Source organism: Ipomoea triloba, chromosome 9 (assembly GCF_003576645.1).
Source record: "Ipomoea triloba cultivar NCNSP0323 chromosome 9, ASM357664v1".
NCBI lineage: Eukaryota > Viridiplantae > Streptophyta > Magnoliopsida > Solanales > Convolvulaceae > Ipomoea > Ipomoea triloba.
In genome coordinates this window covers 5,701,828-5,721,822 of record NC_044924.1, presented here as the reverse complement: position 1 = coordinate 5,721,822, position 19,995 = coordinate 5,701,828, and the positions used below count along the sequence as shown (strand labels likewise).

The following is a 19,995-nucleotide window of genomic DNA, read 5'->3' as shown; positions in this document are numbered from 1 at the left end:
ATAAGAGAAAAAGTAATACATTTTTCATAATAAGTAATGTTGACAAGTGCCCCTTACTTATAAGGGCAAATATAATACTTTTGAGGAAAAAATAATACTTTTAAATTGAATTGTAAAAGTATTGTATTTTCTCTTAAAAGTATTACATTTACCCTTATAAGTAACAAAAATTTTATTCTTAATTAGGATTACATTTGAGCATATAAGTATGACATTTGTGCATATAAGTGTTACAATTGCATATTAGCCCGACCCGACCCGACCCGTATCATGATGAGACGGTCTCACACAAGTTTTTGCATAAATGTACGGAATGCGTGTTAATTAAAAAAGAAATTACAATTAAATAAAGTTTCAACTACCCACTCCTTCCTATAACTACTCATATTTTTACAACTACGTACTAAAGAATTGTCTACAAAGGGAGAAAATTTTACTATAAAATCTGAACTCCAAAATAAATTCATACAAGCAAAAAAAAAATTGTACAAAACTCCATGGCCATTGAGCATTCAGATGTTATGTTCTTGTACAAGTATCCATGCATAAATATTGAAAATGAAATTTAGGTGAATAAATAAATAAAATTATCTTTTAGTGCTTGATAAGAGCCAAATTTTTCGTATTTAGTCATAAACTATTTGATAAATTTACTTATTGATCACTTTTTATATGCCTAAAACACTTGTTTTGACTTAATTTCATCATTCTCTATGCAATGATTAATTGTTTGAAAATCTCTAAAACAATTAATTTTACGATTAAAAGTCACAAAATGTTGAAATTATATTAATTTGATTAATTCCGACGACGACCAAATGACAAATGAAAGTTAAAGCAATTGCATCCGTAGGAATATAGCATAGTGCTGATTGGGACAAATATAATCCAAAATGAATTCATGAAGCTATCTTGTGGTCCAAGTACGCAGATTATATATGTATCTTCTTCTTAAGCTCTATTCCCACGATTTTTTGTTTTAAATAAAATTATGCAGCATTTTATTTTATTTTATTCTATCACGATCCAACAAAAAAACATTAAAAATAAAAACCCACCGCCTCATGATATATGAGCCATGAGTCATGAGTCATGCCTCCATGGGTAGTTCAGTTGGTCACAACAGTGAAGTTTGAAAACAATTACTGAGATCGAGTTGATAAATATTAGTTTTGCTTGACTTATTGATGTCAATATATGTTTTGCTTGGAACAATAACCAATTCATATTGTAAATGAAATATTGGTTTTGCAAAACATATATCGAGTGAAGTTTGAAAACAATAAATATTGGTTTTGATTGACTTATTTTTCAAACAATCTGAGCACAAGAGCAAAACATATATTTATCAAACATTTCATTTCATTTCAGTTGGTCAGGTGTACTTAAATCAATTGGTTAAGAGTTTTTTTTTTTTTTTTTTTTTTAACCAATTGGTTAAGAGTTGTTTGATTGGTTAAGGAGAGAAAAAATCAATTTGTTTTTAGAGATGACTAAGTATTCAATTGGTTGTTGCAAAGAAATATGATTTAACTCTTTATAGTAGATGGAATGATAAGTCACTTTACCAATTAAGTGGGGTTTATGAATGTGAGCAACTCAAATCGATCAAGCTTGATATCCATAATATTATAAGTTAAACTTTCATCGGGAACGGTCGTTCAATCAGTCAGTTATGGACTAATACTCCAGGCCGACACATATATATTCATCCTATAACTAAGTATATCATCAAAATATTCATTTGGATTTCACATAATAATCCAAGAAGTCATATGATTACGCGAATTCGTCTCTGAAATAGGAATCTGGTACGTACAATTACTGGGATGGACGATATGATGGTGCAGAAAAAGGTGGGCGTGACATTAAGACGTACTAGCAATATAATATAATGTGCTGCTGGATGGATATTATACATTGACGGACAACTTACTTCAAGATGACAAATTCAACTACCCTTGTGAAAGTCTTTTGATTCTTTTGTACTGTTGTCCAATATTAAATAGGCTTATTGGGAATTAATTTGATGTTACTTTACTAGGAGTTAAGTTATAATTAATATTATGCGGGCCATTCACAATTATAACAGATTTGTAATTAAGTTAAATAGATTAATCAAAGCTTTCTTTCCAAGATTAATCAAAGCTTGTTACGATAATTAGAAGCAAAATTAAACATGGAATAAAAAGTAAGATTATATATTGAGAATGTTTAGTAAACAAGTTAATGGTGATTTTTTTTAATTGGTTGATTTAATTGATTAACTTTAGTTGTTTGACTTGGTCAAATAGTTAAAATGAAATGTTTGATAAATATATGTTTTGCTTGACTTATTGATGTCAATAATGTAAAAGCGAAAAGGCTACATGAAGTTATTTTTTATATTGCATTTTATTTTGTAGTTGTTGGTTGTGGTGTTTATGTTTATTTTGAATTTGTGATTTTAATTCATGGTATAGGTCCAAATGTCCCAAAAGGCCCAGTGATGGTGAGTGCCCAAAATATATATGGCGATCTAGTGCGTGGAGTAAGCCCAGTCAAAATAATAATTAAGGCAACAGTTACACATTAACGGAAGGCAATAAATGATAATCCTACCATTATGGAAACCCAATTAAGCCAACCTCAATTACCTTTACATTCCATTAATCATGTCATCTTACCATATATTGTTTGAATACCATATTACCAAACACATTACATATTCCTATACTATATATAAATGACCATGGTAAAATACAAGAAAAAGATTATCAACTCGGGGCCTCTGGATCCCTCCATTCCACCCAAAAAAAAAAATATAAATCATTTTATATGCCATTCACAATGATAAACCCCAACTGTCAGCACACTAAGTGGTAGGGGACTGGCCAAATGGTTTGCTCCATTTACATGAGTGAGGATCGAACCCCCAACCTTATGCTTAAGGGACAATGTGTTGAACCACCACACCAACCATGTTGGTTATCAAACCAGGCACTATAAACCGTTAATACAATTCAATAATCAATACAATTAGCTATCCATTAAATAAACAAACATATATCAAGTTGTCAACTACCCTATAGTGTGATGACATTCTAATTAACCTTCCAAATCGATGTTTATAGATTTGAATTATGATAATACGGGTTTAGATTCTTTGGACTAAATGTTTTTTATGAGACCTATATAATGCTATTTAGATTAGAAAATAAAGTCGTACAAGGAAATGTTTATTGAAACACAACTAGAGAGTCAACTTTCAAGTTTCAACCTCGCCCAAATATATAGCAGAAAAACATGGGGAAATGGGGAAGTATTTGGTTATAAATTGAATTGATTCCGGGTTTCTCTGCTGTCACGTACTCCCTCCACCTAGTTTGTAGGATATCATATGCGGTTCATACTTGATAAATGCGGCCGTGCGTGGTCCACCCTCTATATTATTATTATTATTATTATTTTTTATATACTCCATATTATATTTTAATTTCTAATTTAACCAAGATTAATTTTAAAGTCTCAATTTGTCTAAAAATGTTAAAAAAGGTAAACCGCCCGTTATAAACCAATATAGAAAGCAAAACTTCTAAGATGACCCTTAAATCATTGAGTTAAACTCCACGAGCACTCTGTAAAAGATTTTATTAATAATGTACTCCGTAATGTATATTTCATTCAATGTTATAATTACATGCATAATTATAATAATTGAATAAAAATAATATAATATTAAACAAACAAATGTGAAAATAATTTTACCTTTTAGGTTTAATTAAACCTAATAGTAGTCAAAAAAAAAAAAAAAACAAATGTGAAAATAATTTTATGGATGAAAATGGATGTAACATCTTTAATTTGTAGCGTGGGAGCTGGAGGTTTGGTGAGAAATGGTAAAAATATATTGAGGTGAGAAAACCCAAAGGCAGGCAGATCTGTGGTTGATATTGAGGCAACATAAATTGAATCCAAACAGGGAGTATCCTCGTGCGTTCACGCAGTTGGTTACTGCGGTCAAAAACGCCAACCCCACAACTCACACATATATCTTATTTTGCGGCATTTACCGCTTTTCATGAGCCTCGTCTCCTCTTTTTTATATCGCCTCTCCCTCCTTCAATCTTTTATTACAACCAAAAATAAACCTTTTATATATATACTCACATCTTCCTTACAAGTACACTGAATCATCATCATCTTATAATAATCATTCCTCTACTTTCTGAATTTCCATTTCATACTGAATAGAAAGTAAATATAATGGAGAGTTTGCTGTGCGATGAAGTACTGTGGGTTATGAGTCCCGCCGCCGGTGAAGATAACCGCGGCCGTTACGGTGAGGCAGACGGCGGCGTTGTGGAAAAGTATAAGAAAGAGGACTACGAAGAGGCTTTTGGGATTCTTGTGGAGAAGGAAGCTAGATACATGCCTGAACCGGGCTACGCAAACCACCTCAAACTGAACCGCTTCATTGGTAACGCTAGGTCTAAAGCTGTTCACTGGCTCATTATGGTAAGTTTCATTATTCACGTCTTTCTGTTTTCATTCCGATCCTTACATTAATATACACATAATTCTGGGATTTAATTTCTTGATGCTTTTTAGTCTCGAAGAAGACTGAATCTGTCCTTTGAGAGTGTGTTTGATGCGGTCAACTATCTCGACAGATTCATCTCCTTGAAGAAATGCCAGGTGAAGTGAAGATATATATATTTATACTCTCAAAATTTATTTTTAATTTATTGCTTGAAAATATATACACCAATTCTTACTAATTAATAACGTTGTTCCATAATATATATTTTTAATCAGTTGTCCCTTTTGTTTCGTAGGAATGGAAATGCTGGATGTTTGACCTGCTCTCAGTTGCATGCTTATCAGTTGCGACGAAATTCAATGAAACAGACCCTCCTCCCTTGCATGAAATACAGGTGATTGCTCATTAATTATTCCCTACCTATACTAGCTCATTCCACCCCTTATTTTATTATTTTTTTTGCAAATTATTACAAAATAATAATTCTTATGATCTTATCCTAGTTCTTCTGTTCTGATCTTAAAGATTATGATAGTGGATGTGTTGGGTCTCAACTAATTAATTAAAAATCCTGGCAAAGACAATGTTATTGAATGATCTATGTCATGAAATGAAAGTTGCCACTGTTAATATTGGATTGACAAACAGTACTAGGATAATGCATGGCAGATGGAGGGCGTTGAGAATTTGTTGGTATCGGATCTTATCCAACGGATGGAATTGACGCTGCTAGAGGCTTTAGGATGGCGGCTATCTTCTACAACCCCATACTCTTACCTGCATCTCCTCACTGCTTCTTTCCGGTTTCAACAAACCCTACCGGAGCCGGAGGTGGAGGAACTCCGGTCACATATTACCGATATGCTCCTCGGGTCTCTTTTAGGTACACATATTTATATATAATCATTAATTTTTGTCTACAGATCAGATTTATGTTGTCACTGTACTATTTGTGAGTATTAAAATTAATATAATGATTGAAACAGACCCGAAATTCCTGGAGTTTCGACCTTGTGTTCTTGCTCAAACGGCACTGAAATACAGTCTTGAAGAGTTTCTCCCACGGGAAACGAACACTTGTTGTTTCAACCATTTTACAGCTCTTATTCCTCAAGATCACAAGGTAAAGTATACTTGTAAATTACCTCGAGATATCATTACAAGATCGAATTTTATGTTGCACTGTTTAATTTGTATGTAATGAACATTTCTTTCTGACAGAATGATCTGGAGAAGTGCGAAATAATGATGGACAAAGGAGTGATTCAAAACGTTAGGACTTGTGGGAGACTTTATTGCCCATCAAGCCCAGTAACTGTTTTGACAACCAAGCAGTGTGATTGCTCCCTCCTCCTCATCAATAATGTGCAACAAACACTCAAAATTGACCTTGGATCATCATCCATTAAGAAAAGGAAGAGAGACCCAGAAGACAACTCCGATGTTTGAATTAGACAATAATCATTAACTGCTTACTTATGTTTTCTATGTAGTCGGCTAATGTGACATTCATTAATGTAGTTAGGATTTAACAGCTTAAACTAATAAATAAGAAGCTCAGCTCGCGCTAGCTAGTAGCGAAGCTATTAGATAGCTTGGGGGATCTACTTTGTGTCAAACTCGATATGATCAATTATTGATTCAATGCCCATGCTCTATAAAATTCATATATTCATCTTATTTTCATTAATTATTTGATGGTAGTTGATATTAACACCGTCAATGATGATTTTATTAAAGGCTCATAAATTCATTAGTGTGCTCAAGAAACTATCAATCCCGATATCATATGAAAAAGTAACAACACAACATCACCCTCACAGCGTAGTATCATAGCAATGAATATTTTTGGTTTTATCAACCATGGGTAGTCAAATGGCCAACCAACACTACTGATAAACAGTTTAAGTTTTGTAATGAGGTTTAAGCGTTTTGGCTATTCTTGTATTATGAGTTGCTTAATCTTTTTGGGGTTTGAAACCCTTATTTATATAAAGAGAGGGGTTGATCAATATATGGCAATCCTAAACTAACATTGGAATTTCTTTGCTATTGCATACATTTGGTATAGCTTCTTTTTTTCTTTTTTTTTTTCTTTTTTTGAAGATATTTGGTATAGCTTCTTAAATCATCTTGATCTTCTTTCCCTATCACGCCCACGGGATCCACACCTGATTTCTATTCTCTTAGGAAACTTCCTAATTTGCTTCGCTCGTGCTATCCACCAACCCAGTTGCTTACTCAACCCAACCTTCTTACTTGGCTTGACGGGGCTGAATGATGGTTCCCTTTTGCCTTCTCCCTGTCATGGCCTGGTCTCAAAGGTGACCCGAACTCGACTTTTTCGCTCGACTTTCTCAGTTCGAGACTTGCTATATTTTTTTGAGATTCTCACTCAATTGCAACGAAACATCTTGATTTACTTTGTCGATCGGTCATCGGTCGGCCGTTCTTTCCATCGCTCACCTGTCTTCTTCTCATGTAATCGTTTCCACTCATTTACCCACTGGCACCAATTGTCTTTCGATCAGTTGGCCTTACTCCTTCAGATCGACCCTTTCTCCCAGCCGAGCTCGGATGAGTTTGTCCTTACTTCCTTTAATCACTCGAACCAGCCATCTTCTCTTAATACAATGTACCAAAATTCTTATTTTATATAATTAATTAACAAGTTAAAACCAACCAGTCCCCTACCACTTAATGTGCTGACCGTTGGAACGGAGGTTAGTCTTCTAGCTATCGGCTGAAGGGATACCTTGAGAAAAAACCCAAAAAAAAAAAAAAAGTTAAACCAAACTTTCCAAAAAATGATTTCTCAAAACCCAAAAAAAAAAAAAAAAGTTAAACCAAACTTTCCAAAAAATGATTTCTCAAATAGGGCTGTTAACGAACCGAACATAAACGAACGGATGATGTTCATGTTCGTTTGTTAAGGATTTTGGGGTGTTTGTATTCGTGTTAGTTTGTTAAGGTTTTTGAAAATCCTGTTCGTATTCGTTTGTTAAGCGTTTGTTAGTGTTCGTTAACGTTCGCGAACACATTCACGAACGTGTTCATTAACGTTAACGAACACGTTCGCGAACGTGTTCACAAACATGTTCATTTACGTTCATGAACATGTTCGTGAACACTTAATAACCAAATACCTCTACGCATGTTCGTGAATACAATTTGTTCGTGAACAAGAAATAATTTACGTTCACGAACAATTTATATATATATATATATATATATATATATTTATAAACATGTTCACAAACATTATTAAACGAACACTAAATGCGCTTATTCGCGAACACTACTAAACGAACACAAACGAACTTGTTCGCGAACACTACTAAACAAACACAAACGAGCTTGTTCGCGAACACATAACAAACGAGCTTACTACTGTTCAGACTCTGTTCATTTATTAACCGAGCTCTAAATTTTGTTTGTTAATATATTCATTTACCTTAATAAACGAACATAAACGAACGCTTACCGAGCTCGAACACGAGTAGTTTGTCGAAAGCTATGTTCGCTAACAGCCCTATTCTCAAATACTAAATTAGGATTAGAATTATAGCTCACAACTAATAGCCAAGCTAGCAAAGTCGAGTCGAATAGAATTTTTTTGAGTACTTTTGACTCTGTTACAAATTACAGTCCAAAGATTCGTATATACGGATGAGTTTTTGTTAAGTATAAACACATCTTGAAATTTTGAATTATAAACAAAATAAAGGGATAGATCTTATCCGATTCTAGGGCTGACTTAATTTGTATTCTGCGTGATTTGTTCCTTCAAGAAGACGAACCCAAACATGAGTCTTCATCTTTTAATTATTTCCCAAATTCACGCATTAATTATAATTTATTCCAATTATTGCCACAAAAGGTATAATAGTAATAATGCAATAATATTAATATAATCATCCTCCATAAATTAATTCCAGAATTGCAGACATTGTTACACAGACAGACAGAAGTAAAGGTTGCATGGGTGTAGAACACTGAGGGAATTTTGCATGGTTTTGATCTATACTGTTTGACGACGGAGAATTACGAAGAAGCAGAGAGAAAATTGAAGGAATATTCATATCTTTTAAGAGATCCGAATGAAGCTTGACGAGGAATTTGGAGCGGACCGGGTGATCCATATCGAAACAGACGATGAAGAGAATGAGGCTGAAACCGCTCACGGCGAAGATGAGGATAACGACGACACAGAATCCGAAGATCATGGCGTCCATCGCAGAAATCCCTCCGACAACGACAACTTCCTCGACTCCGTTTATCCTCATTGGCCTCAAAGTTACAGGTTTTAATTTATTCCATTTTTATACCCTTAATTTTTCTTGCATGTAACTATTGGAAATGAAACCCAACTTGTTAACATTCAAAAGGAGAATTATCTGATCCTTAATTCGGGTTTGTATATGAATCTTGAAATTAGTGCTTTTATTGATGTTCTTTAGCCTGACTGCTCTCTCAGAATGTTTTCTATGTTGTCCTGTCTGTATTAGACTTCCTGATCAACAATTTAGGTTTATATATAAATCTTGAAACAATATAATTAAGTGCTTTTATTTATATTTTTCTTTAATCTTGAAATAGATCAAGAATTCATGTTTCTTCCATGTCAGAGGCAATTGTTTGGTTTGTGCATACTCCTTAATTATATATTAGCAATTAAAAAAACATGTTTAATAATCTTAGAAAGTAGTGTGTGTGATTTTATATGATTTTGTGTGGTTAAATTTCTTGTTTTGAGTGTATAGGCAGTCCATGGACATGTACACAACAGTAGCCTCTCCATCTGTAAGCATCTTGAGGGGCAGCTCCTACTTAACTTTAGCATACAGGAGGCCTCAATCCCCTTTACTTCAATCTCCTCTGAATAAACCTCTCCTCGCGGATACAAGTTGTTTAAACGACGAGGAAGTGCCAACATCAACGCTTCCTGCAAAGATATCACCTACCACTTCAGTATCGCACGTCTCTGTTCCTGAATTGCCGCCACAACAGGAGTGTTCATACACTCAGGCACTTATCAATTGTAAGAAAAAAGGCATTCAATTGAGATGCATACATTTTTTTTATAGATATGGCATTGTATTTGTATCTGATGGAAAATTTTCTCCCTTGACTTTTTATTCAGCAATAAATGTGTTGTGTGGTATTGGAATTCTTGCTACTCCTTTCGCTGTTAAAGAGGGTGGTTGGCTTAGCCTCTTTCTGTTCCTTCTTTATGGAATCATTACTTGTTATACCGGGATTTTGTTGAAGAGGTGCTTAGAAAGCTCGCCAGGGCTTCAAACTTACCCAGATATCGGGCAGGCTGCTTTTGGCATGGGTGGTAGAGTACTTGTAGCAGTAAGTATATTTGATTCAACTCTGTAGTTAACACTAACATCTGTTACTTTTCATTTGATATTATCTTGAAGCAATATTTCGTGTACCATCTAACTCGGAATTTTAAACTTGATATATATATGCAGATAATCTTGTATCTTGAGCTATATGTAAGTATGAGACTCTGATCTTCTCCTCGTTTCAGCATTAATTTATACTTGACTAAGTTCTACATTCCTTTGTAAAAGATCGAAACTTGATTACATATTTGCAGTCTTCTTGCATTGAATTCTTGATCATGATGGGAGATAACTTAGCAGCCCTCTTCCCCAGCATTCACATGGAATTTGCTGGCTTTTATCTCAACTCTTATCAAACCTCTGCTATTATCTCTACTCTCGTGATACTTCCAACAGTTATGCTGCGAAACCTCAGTTTGCTATCATACATCTCAGGTTTTAAAGCTAAACGTTATACATTCTTGTCTTTACTATATGAATGATAAGTTATGCTCCACAAACTGCAGCGATTTTGTATATGAACTTAGGATGTTTTATGCTTCTAATTCAGCCGGAGGTGTGGTTGCGTTTATTCTGGTGATTATTTGCTTGTTATGGGTTGCGGTGACAAATGACTTTGTATTCAATCCAAGTGGAACGGTTTTGAACTTTGCAAAGTTGCCTGTCACAATTGGTATATACAGTTTTTGCTTTGGTGGCCATTCAGTATTTCCAAGTATCTATTCCTCCATGAAAGAACCTTCAAGGTTCCCATCTCTTATTATGTTAAGGTGAATATCAATTAATAGATCCTATATTTCATTAGATTGTACCTTAAAAAACCGCTATAAACTGTTTCTTCAACTTGCCAATTCACAGCTTTTTGCTCGCCTTCGTTTCATTTGGTGGAATAGCAATATTCGGGTTCTTAATGTTTGGTGAAGCTACAAAATCACAGTTCACTTTGAACTTACCAGAGGCACATTTAGCTTCAAAAGTTGCAAAATGGACAGTGGTACATACACATATATACTGCCATCTCTATTTCTTTCTTCTCTTTCATTTTGATCGAATTTGATTTTTGTTTCTGCAGTTTATAACTCCTCTCACGAAATATGCCTTGACGATTACTCCTGTCGCATTAAGCATAGAAGAATTCTTACCTTCTAATCAGCATAGGTCACATGCCGTTTCTATACTCATCAGAACGATTTTAGTGATTTCTACATTGATCATCTCACTGTTGATTCCATACTTTGGTAACGATTCTAACCATATACTTAAACATCAATGTGCCTGTTTACTATCACACTCTTTTAAAACCCGCAAAACTCCATTACACAATGCAGAAACAGATCAGAGAACAGTCGAACAGAAGTATAAAACTTCCCTGCATAACTGATTCCCTTTCTGTTTTCTGCTTTGAATTTGACTGTAGGTTCTGTAACCGCTTTAATTGGATCTGGATTAGTAATGCTTGTGGTAAGTTTTCCCTGACAAAACGCTTTTTTTTTTTTTCTTTTTGTTGCACATGAAGAAAACTTGAGTTTACATATACTTTGCTGCGTTATATGTTATATTGTAGTCGCTTATCCTTCCCTGTGCATGCTACATCAGAATTAAAAGAGACAGAATAACAAAGTTTGAGGTAAAATCTTTGTTTCAAACACTGGATTGAATGTTTTATGTTGCTTAGGAGTTAGGAGAAGGCTAAAAGTAATGGTATTGTCATTTTGCCTTGTTCTCCCAGATTGCAGCATGTACTTGCATTATACTCCTGGGACTGGTATCTTCAATTGTGGGCACATATTCAGCGCTTCAAAGTATGCATGTCTGATCAATAGCATTGTAGTTGTAAACACAATCTAAATTAATGTCTGCTAGAAAAGAATAGGGCCATTTGACAATTTTTTTTTCTTCTTTTTTGGTAATGCCAGCATAGTGTATTCTGATTTTGCCATTTCAGAAGTTTAATTTTTATCCATTTATTAGAATAGAAATTGTTACTTCCTCTATAATTTTATTTTATAATATACACATTATTGCAAATTTCTTAGATAATGTTATACAATACAACATCGCTAAGATTTAGTACGTTGTTGACGAGCGAAACTCGCCATCACTATTCGATGGTGTGCACCGGGTAAATCCTGTCTCGTGACCTTAGTTAACAGAGGACCACAATGAGGTAAATTAGACTAAACCCATAGCTGATCAGCTCAAACCAAGAAGATCAATAGGTGGTTACATTAGGATTATAAATTTCTTATATTGTTTAATGATGATATGGCATGGAGGGATAGATAACATGTAGTGATTGTAGAGCAAGTTGTTGCTTGGGAGTGAATCACAGACATCTCAATCTATTATCTTCTCCTTCTCATTGGTCCTAGTCCTGTGGGTGGAGGCAGCCTTGAAAATGAATATATATATACTCCTTCCCATGCATCCAACTTCTGTGGGGGCCTTTGATTACAACATTAAAGTAAACATTTTTTTTTAAAAACATTAAAGTAAACATTTATGTTTATGATTACGTGGTGTCACATAAAAAGTTTGGCAAAAAGATCTAACCTTTTTAGACTTTATTTATTCAACCCATATTTAAATTAAGTAATTCTATTCAACAGTATAGACTTAAGCCCCTGGTTTTATTACATATACCTACTACTTTTTGGTATTATAATAGATCATAAAGTGCTTTATGCACAACTTAATTAGTTAACCAACTAAAAAAGTCACATGTGAGAGTCACTACATGTCATCTGAGTACAAAGTGTTCGGCTGTGTGTTTGGTTGACAAATCATATATAACGGATGGATTAGAATGCAACCAAATCCAGGATACCAACGCAACACAAAATAAGGTGAGAGGAAAAAATCTAGAAATTGTGAAGAAGATGAGAGAGTCTATAGATTGGGGTTTAAGGTGGCCACGGACATTAAATGAGACCCATACCTTAAAGCTTTGAGGGCTCCCATCCATGATTCTGTGCCCATACGAATTGTAACACTGCATGTGCTCTCATCTATTCATCTTTTTAAGTTAGCTACCTGCTTTGATATTACACCACCATGTGCCCAAAGCTACTAAAAAACAACCTTCATCCGCATCTGTCAACTTTCCTCAAAAACCTTTCCATTATTCCCCTCCCACTTTACACTCTATCTTGGACTTTGTGTCAATCCCTTTTTTGTTTTTTAGCTTTCCCTCCTCAGCTTCTCCGATCCATTGCCACCGCCAAATGTTGCACTACCCTCAATCCAACAGTAACTTTATTCTGTTGTCAAACACAAACATAACATTATTTTCAATCCACTGCACATGTTTTTGTATACCGACATAACAGTAACATCGATCTAACCCAGATTCTTTGAGTCGGAGTTGTTCCCGATCTATAGTGACATTATTTTTAATTTGTTTCTGATTAATAATTTAACATAATTTTATTTTGTATGTGTTTGGATTGCGGTTATTTTTGTATTTCTAGTATTAAGAGGAGAAGATAAAATTTTGAATATCTAAGATGTACACTTGTCTGGTCAAAACGATTTTTCTTGGTTGGTGAGCTCATTATCAGCAAAATATGGTCCAAAAGTCACATGGTGAGTTGTATATGTTAATATAGAAAATGCTTAATTTCAAATCATAATTAACTTTTTCACAGATAACGTAATATTTCCTCGTATCATTAATGCCCTGCGTGGGCGAGTTTTTCATTAACCAAGTTCTTAAGCATTCTTAAACTATGATGATACAGGCAGGATAAGTAGATTATTATATTAGGGCTTAATTTAGAATGATTTTTGAAGGTGAAGCAGGACCCAGCTCTGAGCAGCAATTGAAATACGCAGTAAATTATTTTCTGGGAATTGCAGTCTTCATTATGATGTATCAACAGTAGACGCGGAATGCGAAATAAATAGTAAATAAATGAATGTGGGGAAAAAAATAATTAAAAAAATGGAAGGTATATTTATAATCGTGTCTACTGTCTATCAAGCAGATTTCCAACAGATCACTACCAAACGTACGAAAAATTAGCTCTGATGTCATTTTCAAGCATTCATGATTCACGACAGTCCAAAAACGGCGTCGTGCTCAGTCTGCACACCATTCGCAACTACTTAACCAATTTTGTTGTGTTTTTTGCCTCTAATATGTTGCGACTTGTGATGAGCTAAGCTGAATTCTCTGTTTTTTTTCTTACACCCAATCTTCAGATATATCTGGATTCTGAGTTCTGACCACTTGTGTTTCGACGAAAAACATGAATCTTCGGCGGCGTCTGATGAATCTTTTTGTTCTTGTTCTCAACTCGCTGGTTTGGTCTTGTTCTGGTGAAATGCTAGCTTTGCCCCTGAAAACTCAAGAAATTCCACCTGGGTCCTTACCCAGAGCCCCGCGTAAGCTGCCGTTCACTCACAACGTCACCCTCACGGTGGCTCTCACGGTGGGGTCGCCGCCGCAGAATGTGACTATGGTGCTGGACACCGGGAGTGAGCTGTCGTGGCTACGCTGCAACGAGACCCAGATTAAGCAACCCGTTTTTTACCCGAACCGGTCGTGGTCCTACGCGCCGGTGCCGTGTTCCTCCCCCACCTGCACTACCCGGACACAGGACTTCTCCATTCCGGCGTCCTGCGACTCCCGGAACTTCTGCCACGCGGTGCTGTCCTACGCCGACGCTTCCTCGTCGGAGGGGAATTTAGCGATGGATACGTTCAGCATTGCCGGAACGAATTTCACGGGTACCATATTCGGGTGCATGAATTCGGGTTTCAGCAGTAACTCCGATGAGGATTCCAAGACTACCGGGTTAATGGGTATGAACCGTGGATCTCTTTCTTTTGTTTCTCAAATGGGGTTCGATAAATTCTCGTATTGTATCTCAAGTTCGGATTTTTCCGGTGTTTTACTGCTCGGAGACTCCAATTTTACCTGGGTTATACCGCTAAATTACACTCCCTTAGTTCAAATCAACATCCCTCTGCCTTATTTCGACCGGGTCGCATATACGGTTCATCTTGAAGGTATAAAAGTTTCGGATAAATTACTCCCGATTCCAAAATCCGTATTTGAACCCGACCATACGGGTGCGGGTCAAACCATGGTGGACTCCGGGACCCAGTTCACCTTCCTTCTTGGCGAGGCTTACACCGCTCTGAGGGAAGAATTCTTGAACCAAACAAGGGGAATTCTCCGGGTCTTGGATGACCCGAATTACGTGTTCCAAGGGGCTATGGACCTGTGCTATATAGTCCCATTCAACCAAACAAGACTACCACCTTTGCCCTCCGTAACTTTACTGTTCCAAGGCGCTGAAATTAAGGTTTCGGGTGACGGGTTACTCTATCGGGTTCGGGGCGAGGCCCGGGGCAACAACTCGGTGCACTGCTTCACGTTCGGGAACGCCGAGCTACTAGGCATCGAGGCATATCTGATTGGACATCATCACCAACAAAACGTTTGGGTCGAGTTTGATCTGGCCAGATCTAGGATCGGTTTTGCTCAAGTGAGATGTGACTTAGCTGGCCAACAGTTTAATGTATGACACTATCCGTACCTATAGTTATGTATGATTTGATGACATTACAGGTAATTGGTATAGTTACAAGTGATGCTCGATAATAGGTAGGATCGCGGGAAGTGTTATGGTCCCATGGACTGGCGCGGATGAATTTATGTTTCACCATGTCCGTGCCAATCTTTAAATGAGGGTGGTGAGGTTGGGTGGTAGATTTCGTGAGTGAAGGATGGGTGTAAATTTGAAGGAGAGGTGACTGTTGATTGTCCTTCCCATTTTGTACATTTTGCAATTTTTGTGCCTCATAAAACTTAGGTAATGAACATAGGCAGCCAGGGGAATCTTTTGTGTGTCTTGCCCATGTATGTGTAGTGGAATACTTATTTTGTATTGTATAATATAATATAATATAATATAATTAGTGATGTCTTTGCCTATATATAAGGCTATAAGCATTGTTATGTACGAAATATTTTATATCTATAAATAGTGTGTTATGTCTCTATCTATTTAATAGTATACAATACAAAATAGTACTATATATTGATAATGTGATGGATTGGGTAATTATAAAATTACAAATTTAACCAAAAACCTTGTGGTCTAGTGGTACCCGGTGTCCCGGTTTACACTCCCACATGAATTATGAGAGTGGGTTTGAGCCTTAGTGGAGTCAATTGTTTACTCTTTGTGCTTTAGTAGGTTGAGAATAATTTTTTTTTAGTACTACTGACTCTGTTACAATGTAGTATCTGTTCATAACTACTTTCTCGACTTACTAAAGTACAAAGAGTCAATATGGACTCTACTGAGACTCGAACCTACAAAGTCACAAGTTCCCATTTAGGAGACAACTTGATGCCACTAGACAACAATGTTTTAGCATAGCTGAATAAGTTATTACATCCAACTACCTAAGATTCTGCATCGTTATCTGCCCGTTAAGTCACCATTGCTCTTGTAATTATTATTATTACTTTTTTTATAAAAAAAAAAATTCTTTAGCAAAAGAAAATGTTACGTTTCGTTGATGAGTGAGTCAACGGCACCCTAAGCCACACGCCCACACATGCCTGCGATTTCCATAAAAAGAAAATATCTACTCACAAACCTTATTAAATGCTAAATATATATCCGGCCAAAAACTTTAGCCTTAATTTTGTCATTTCAGCATGTTATTCGCAAATTATTTTTAGGAAAATACTTCTTTAACCTTTTTACAATTTTCTTCGCATATTTCCCATCACTTGGTGCATATGAATTTATTAATCCATCACTAACTACAAAAAATAATAATAATAATAATAATAATAATAACCAATTAACTAATGTCATATCATGAAGGACGATTTACAGGGGAAAATATAAAGAGTATCAAACATAACATTACTCTTATTTGTATACTAGTTCTTATGCGCGATGCGCAAAAAAAAAAAGGTGCCCAATATTAGTATTTTATATTAAAATTTTAAATTTATTTATATTTTAATATAGTAAATAATACTCCGTAATAATAATAATGTAAAATATTTTTATAAATTGAATATTTATATTTTAAAAAATAAATAACATATAAATATAATATTTAATGTGTATATATTATTATTATTATTATTGAAGAAGATAAGAAAATATATGGTGGATGCATGTGCATAGTAACAATAGTGGAAAAGATAACGGAAGTTATAACGGTAGGGGTATATTTGTCCAAAATATTATGTAGTACAACTTTTATAGCATAATGTACAAAAAAACTTAACGGAAAAAAACGGACATAAATGAGGGGTATAACCTTCATTCACATTTATTATGTTTTTAGATTTAGATTATCCAATTTTGATCCAAATAACATAAAAGAACGCAAATTTATTGTTAGAGAATATTAGAAATATCAATGCCACATCATTGAGAGTTTGAGACAAAGCCTCTGTTTATAAGCTTAAAGACCATCGCTAGTTCAAATAAGAGTAACAATAATAAGGAACATATATACAACATTCCTCTGTGGTGTGGCGTGAGCGCAAGTTGGCATAACTACTACTATACGTAAAGTAAAGTTAATCATAAATGCCATGCCGTTGGTCATGAAATTGAACGTGGATACCCTAAAAAGGCTAAAAAAAAGTGGTTTATTTTATATTTACTATGATCTATAGAAAGATTGTAATCATTACTTGAATGTATATTTTGGTGAAGCTTGCTTTCTGACCCTAGCTAGTAAATGATTACAAAAAAACAAACTAACATAAGTTATTTATAACTGATTAGCTCAAAACACATTTTATATTGGGAAAAGGGTTAAATAAACCCCTAAACATTTCGCGAAAAGTCAATTAGGCCCACGAACTTTTTAAAAGTGCAATTAAACACACGATTTTGGGTCGTTTGACCCCATTAATCGGTTACCACTCGTCTAAGTGTCGGTAAATGCCTCAATGGCACGCCACATAAGCTTTGTTTTGGGTATTTGACTGGCCACATAAGCATAAGTTAAAAAAATAAATTAAAATAAAGAAAATAAAATAAGAAATGTGCAGCATTGTCTAGTCAAACCTAATTCTTAATGAAGTTGTTGCCTCCCTCAGAACTCTGCCTCGCCAAGCTCCTGTTTCTTTGAAAATGTCGTCGCACAAGGTCTCCATGATCAAGAAGAAGATGATAAAGAAAGAGAGACATAATAGGCATATTCCTTACAAGATGATATTTTCATTTGAGTAATGGATAAAAAAATAAAATTGCCCAACCCTAATCGCACCACCATCTCACTTCGTCGCACAATCACCGTCCACCACCGTCGGAATCTGGGAGATGGAGTACCGGCAGCAATAAACCCAAAGTAGATCGAGTTGGATGCTCCCTCCGAGGCGAGGGTAGGTGATGGATAGGGTTCTCAGGACGCTGGTTAGATCGGCTTCTAGTTGGTCCCTGCTTCTGGGAATTCGAAGAAGAAGGCTGCTGGTTCTGGTGCCCTTAGCCCGATTTCTTGGGCGACCCCGAATCCGACTCCGAGTGGGTATCACTCAGGCGCTGATTCATATCGTTCTTAGCGATAATCATCTTTTCAATTTTTGTGGTTTTCTGACGTTTATGTACATATCTTCATAGTAGAACAGGGAAAAACAAAGACAAAGGATCTTTGTTTTGGAAATTTCTCTAGTTTATGTACAGTTAAGTAAAACCTGTAATTTTCCTCCATGTTAGATTAGATATATCACTGCTTAATGTTCTTCTTCCTCCTGTTGGTACATCTGATGAGCGGAGGCAGCAAGGAGCCAAGGATTCCTTTTAATTTAATTTATTTTTTTAACTTATGCTTATGTGGCCAGTCAAATACCCAAAACAAAGCTCATGTGGCGTGCCATGGAGGCATTTACCGACACTTAGACGAGTGGTAACCAGTTAATGGGGTTAGACGACCCAAAATCGTATATTTATGTGTTAAATTGCACTCTTAAAAAGTTCATGGGCCTAATTGACTTTTCGCGAAATGTTTAGGGGTATATTTGACCATTTTTCCCTTTTATATTTACTTTGTACATAGCTTAGTTGGAATATTAAAAAGTGATGCATTATGAAGTAAAAACAATAATGTATAGCCTTGAAAGGGAGGACCGAATAGGTGTGTGTATGATTCTCGTACCAAAAGGTTCTGAATTCAATCTCATCAATACTTTATTGGTTGAAACCGACGCATAATATCATTTCTTGTAAAAGCAAATTGAAGTAGTTTGATAACGTTTTGTTTAGTTTATATATAAAAAAAAAAAGTATGAAATCTAATTTCACTAAGCAAATTGCTAATGCAACTATAAGTTTGTGCCTACTATTATTTACAAAAATATTAGCATCTTTATTTTTTTAATAGTAATAATATGGTGTCTTTTCGGTATAATAACTTTCAAAATTTATGTCTTAAATAATTCATTCTGGTAAAGTGTCCATGAAGATGACAAACAAGGCTTTAATAATTTGTACATGAAATTACTTAGTCATTTTCAAGTTCTTGTTGACCGATTGAACAGTTTGGAGGTGGTTGATATGAAGCTATTTTCAGCATATACTTTTCGGTTCCTTGATGATGGATGGGATATATATATCCACCCATTTTTACGTTTGTGTCACTCCCTTTGATCAACTTCTAATTCTTGTTCTTGCTTAATATATATAATTATTATTATGTATTGTAGCTTCATTTATACAAATCCCACAAATATATATGTCCTCTAACTAATAAATTAAATATATATGCCCATCCAATTACCTTATCATTAGACACTTCCATTTCACATTTAAAAATAGCGAATTTCCAACTTAATTAGCTTTCACATATATATTGTGGGTATTTATTATCACTTTTATTAATTAATGAAATTCTTGCATTCAAAGCAAGTAAGAACATCAAGTATGTATATATATATATATATTGAGTACTATAACTCTGTTACAATGTAGTATTCTTTCATAATTACTTTCTTAACCTATTGAAGCACAAAGAGACAACAGTTTGAGACTCGAACCCACCCCTTCCACATGAGTAATATATATATATATATATATATATATATATATATATATATATATATATATATATATATATATATATATATAT

At 34.9% G+C, this 19,995-nt stretch overlaps 3 protein-coding genes across 3 annotated transcripts; all 3 read left to right on the top strand.

The window, feature by feature from the left end:
- Positions 1-4,245: 4,245 nt before the first annotated feature.
- On the top strand, positions 4,246-5,971 carry LOC116029193 (putative cyclin-D7-1). Its single transcript, XM_031271097.1, has 6 exons — positions 4,246-4,497; positions 4,591-4,677; positions 4,818-4,916; positions 5,192-5,405; positions 5,509-5,645; positions 5,744-5,971. Exons 1-6 carry the CDS (start codon positions 4,246-4,248, stop codon positions 5,969-5,971), a joined length of 1,017 nt encoding a protein of 338 aa, XP_031126957.1.
- Positions 5,972-8,503: 2,532 nt separating this feature from the next.
- On the top strand, positions 8,504-11,695 carry LOC116029192 (amino acid transporter AVT1D-like). The gene is made up of 12 exons (XM_031271096.1): positions 8,504-8,507; positions 8,615-8,825; positions 9,286-9,563; positions 9,666-9,880; positions 10,006-10,029; positions 10,134-10,314; positions 10,430-10,649; positions 10,738-10,873; positions 10,952-11,117; positions 11,297-11,340; positions 11,444-11,506; positions 11,609-11,695. Exons 1-12 carry the CDS (start codon positions 8,504-8,506, stop codon positions 11,693-11,695), a joined length of 1,629 nt encoding a protein of 542 aa, XP_031126956.1.
- Positions 11,696-13,875: 2,180 nt separating this feature from the next.
- LOC116028689 (aspartic proteinase PCS1-like) lies at positions 13,876-15,825 on the top strand. Its single transcript, XM_031270478.1, has one exon. It carries the CDS (start codon positions 14,130-14,132, stop codon positions 15,411-15,413), a length of 1,284 nt encoding a protein of 427 aa, XP_031126338.1. The 5' UTR covers positions 13,876-14,129; the 3' UTR covers positions 15,414-15,825.
- The last annotated feature ends 4,170 nt before the right edge of the window (positions 15,826-19,995 follow it).

Excerpts from the sequence above, each read along its gene's own strand:
- LOC116029193 (XM_031271097.1), top strand. The coding sequence starts at position 4,246 with ATGGAGAGTTTGCTGTGCGATGAAGTACTGTGGGTTATGAGTCCCGCC. Across the intron at positions 4,498-4,590 it reads CTGTTCACTGGCTCATTATG|TCTCGAAGAAGACTGAATCT; the intron begins GTAAGTTTCATT and ends GATGCTTTTTAG. Across the intron at positions 4,678-4,817 it reads TCTCCTTGAAGAAATGCCAG|GAATGGAAATGCTGGATGTT; the intron begins GTGAAGTGAAGA and ends TTTGTTTCGTAG.
- LOC116029192 (XM_031271096.1), top strand. Across the intron at positions 8,826-9,285 it reads CATTGGCCTCAAAGTTACAG|GCAGTCCATGGACATGTACA; the intron begins GTTTTAATTTAT and ends TTGAGTGTATAG. Across the intron at positions 10,650-10,737 it reads CCATCTCTTATTATGTTAAG|CTTTTTGCTCGCCTTCGTTT; the intron begins GTGAATATCAAT and ends GCCAATTCACAG.
- LOC116028689 (XM_031270478.1), top strand. The coding sequence starts at position 14,130 with ATGAATCTTCGGCGGCGTCTGATGAATCTTTTTGTTCTTGTTCTCAAC.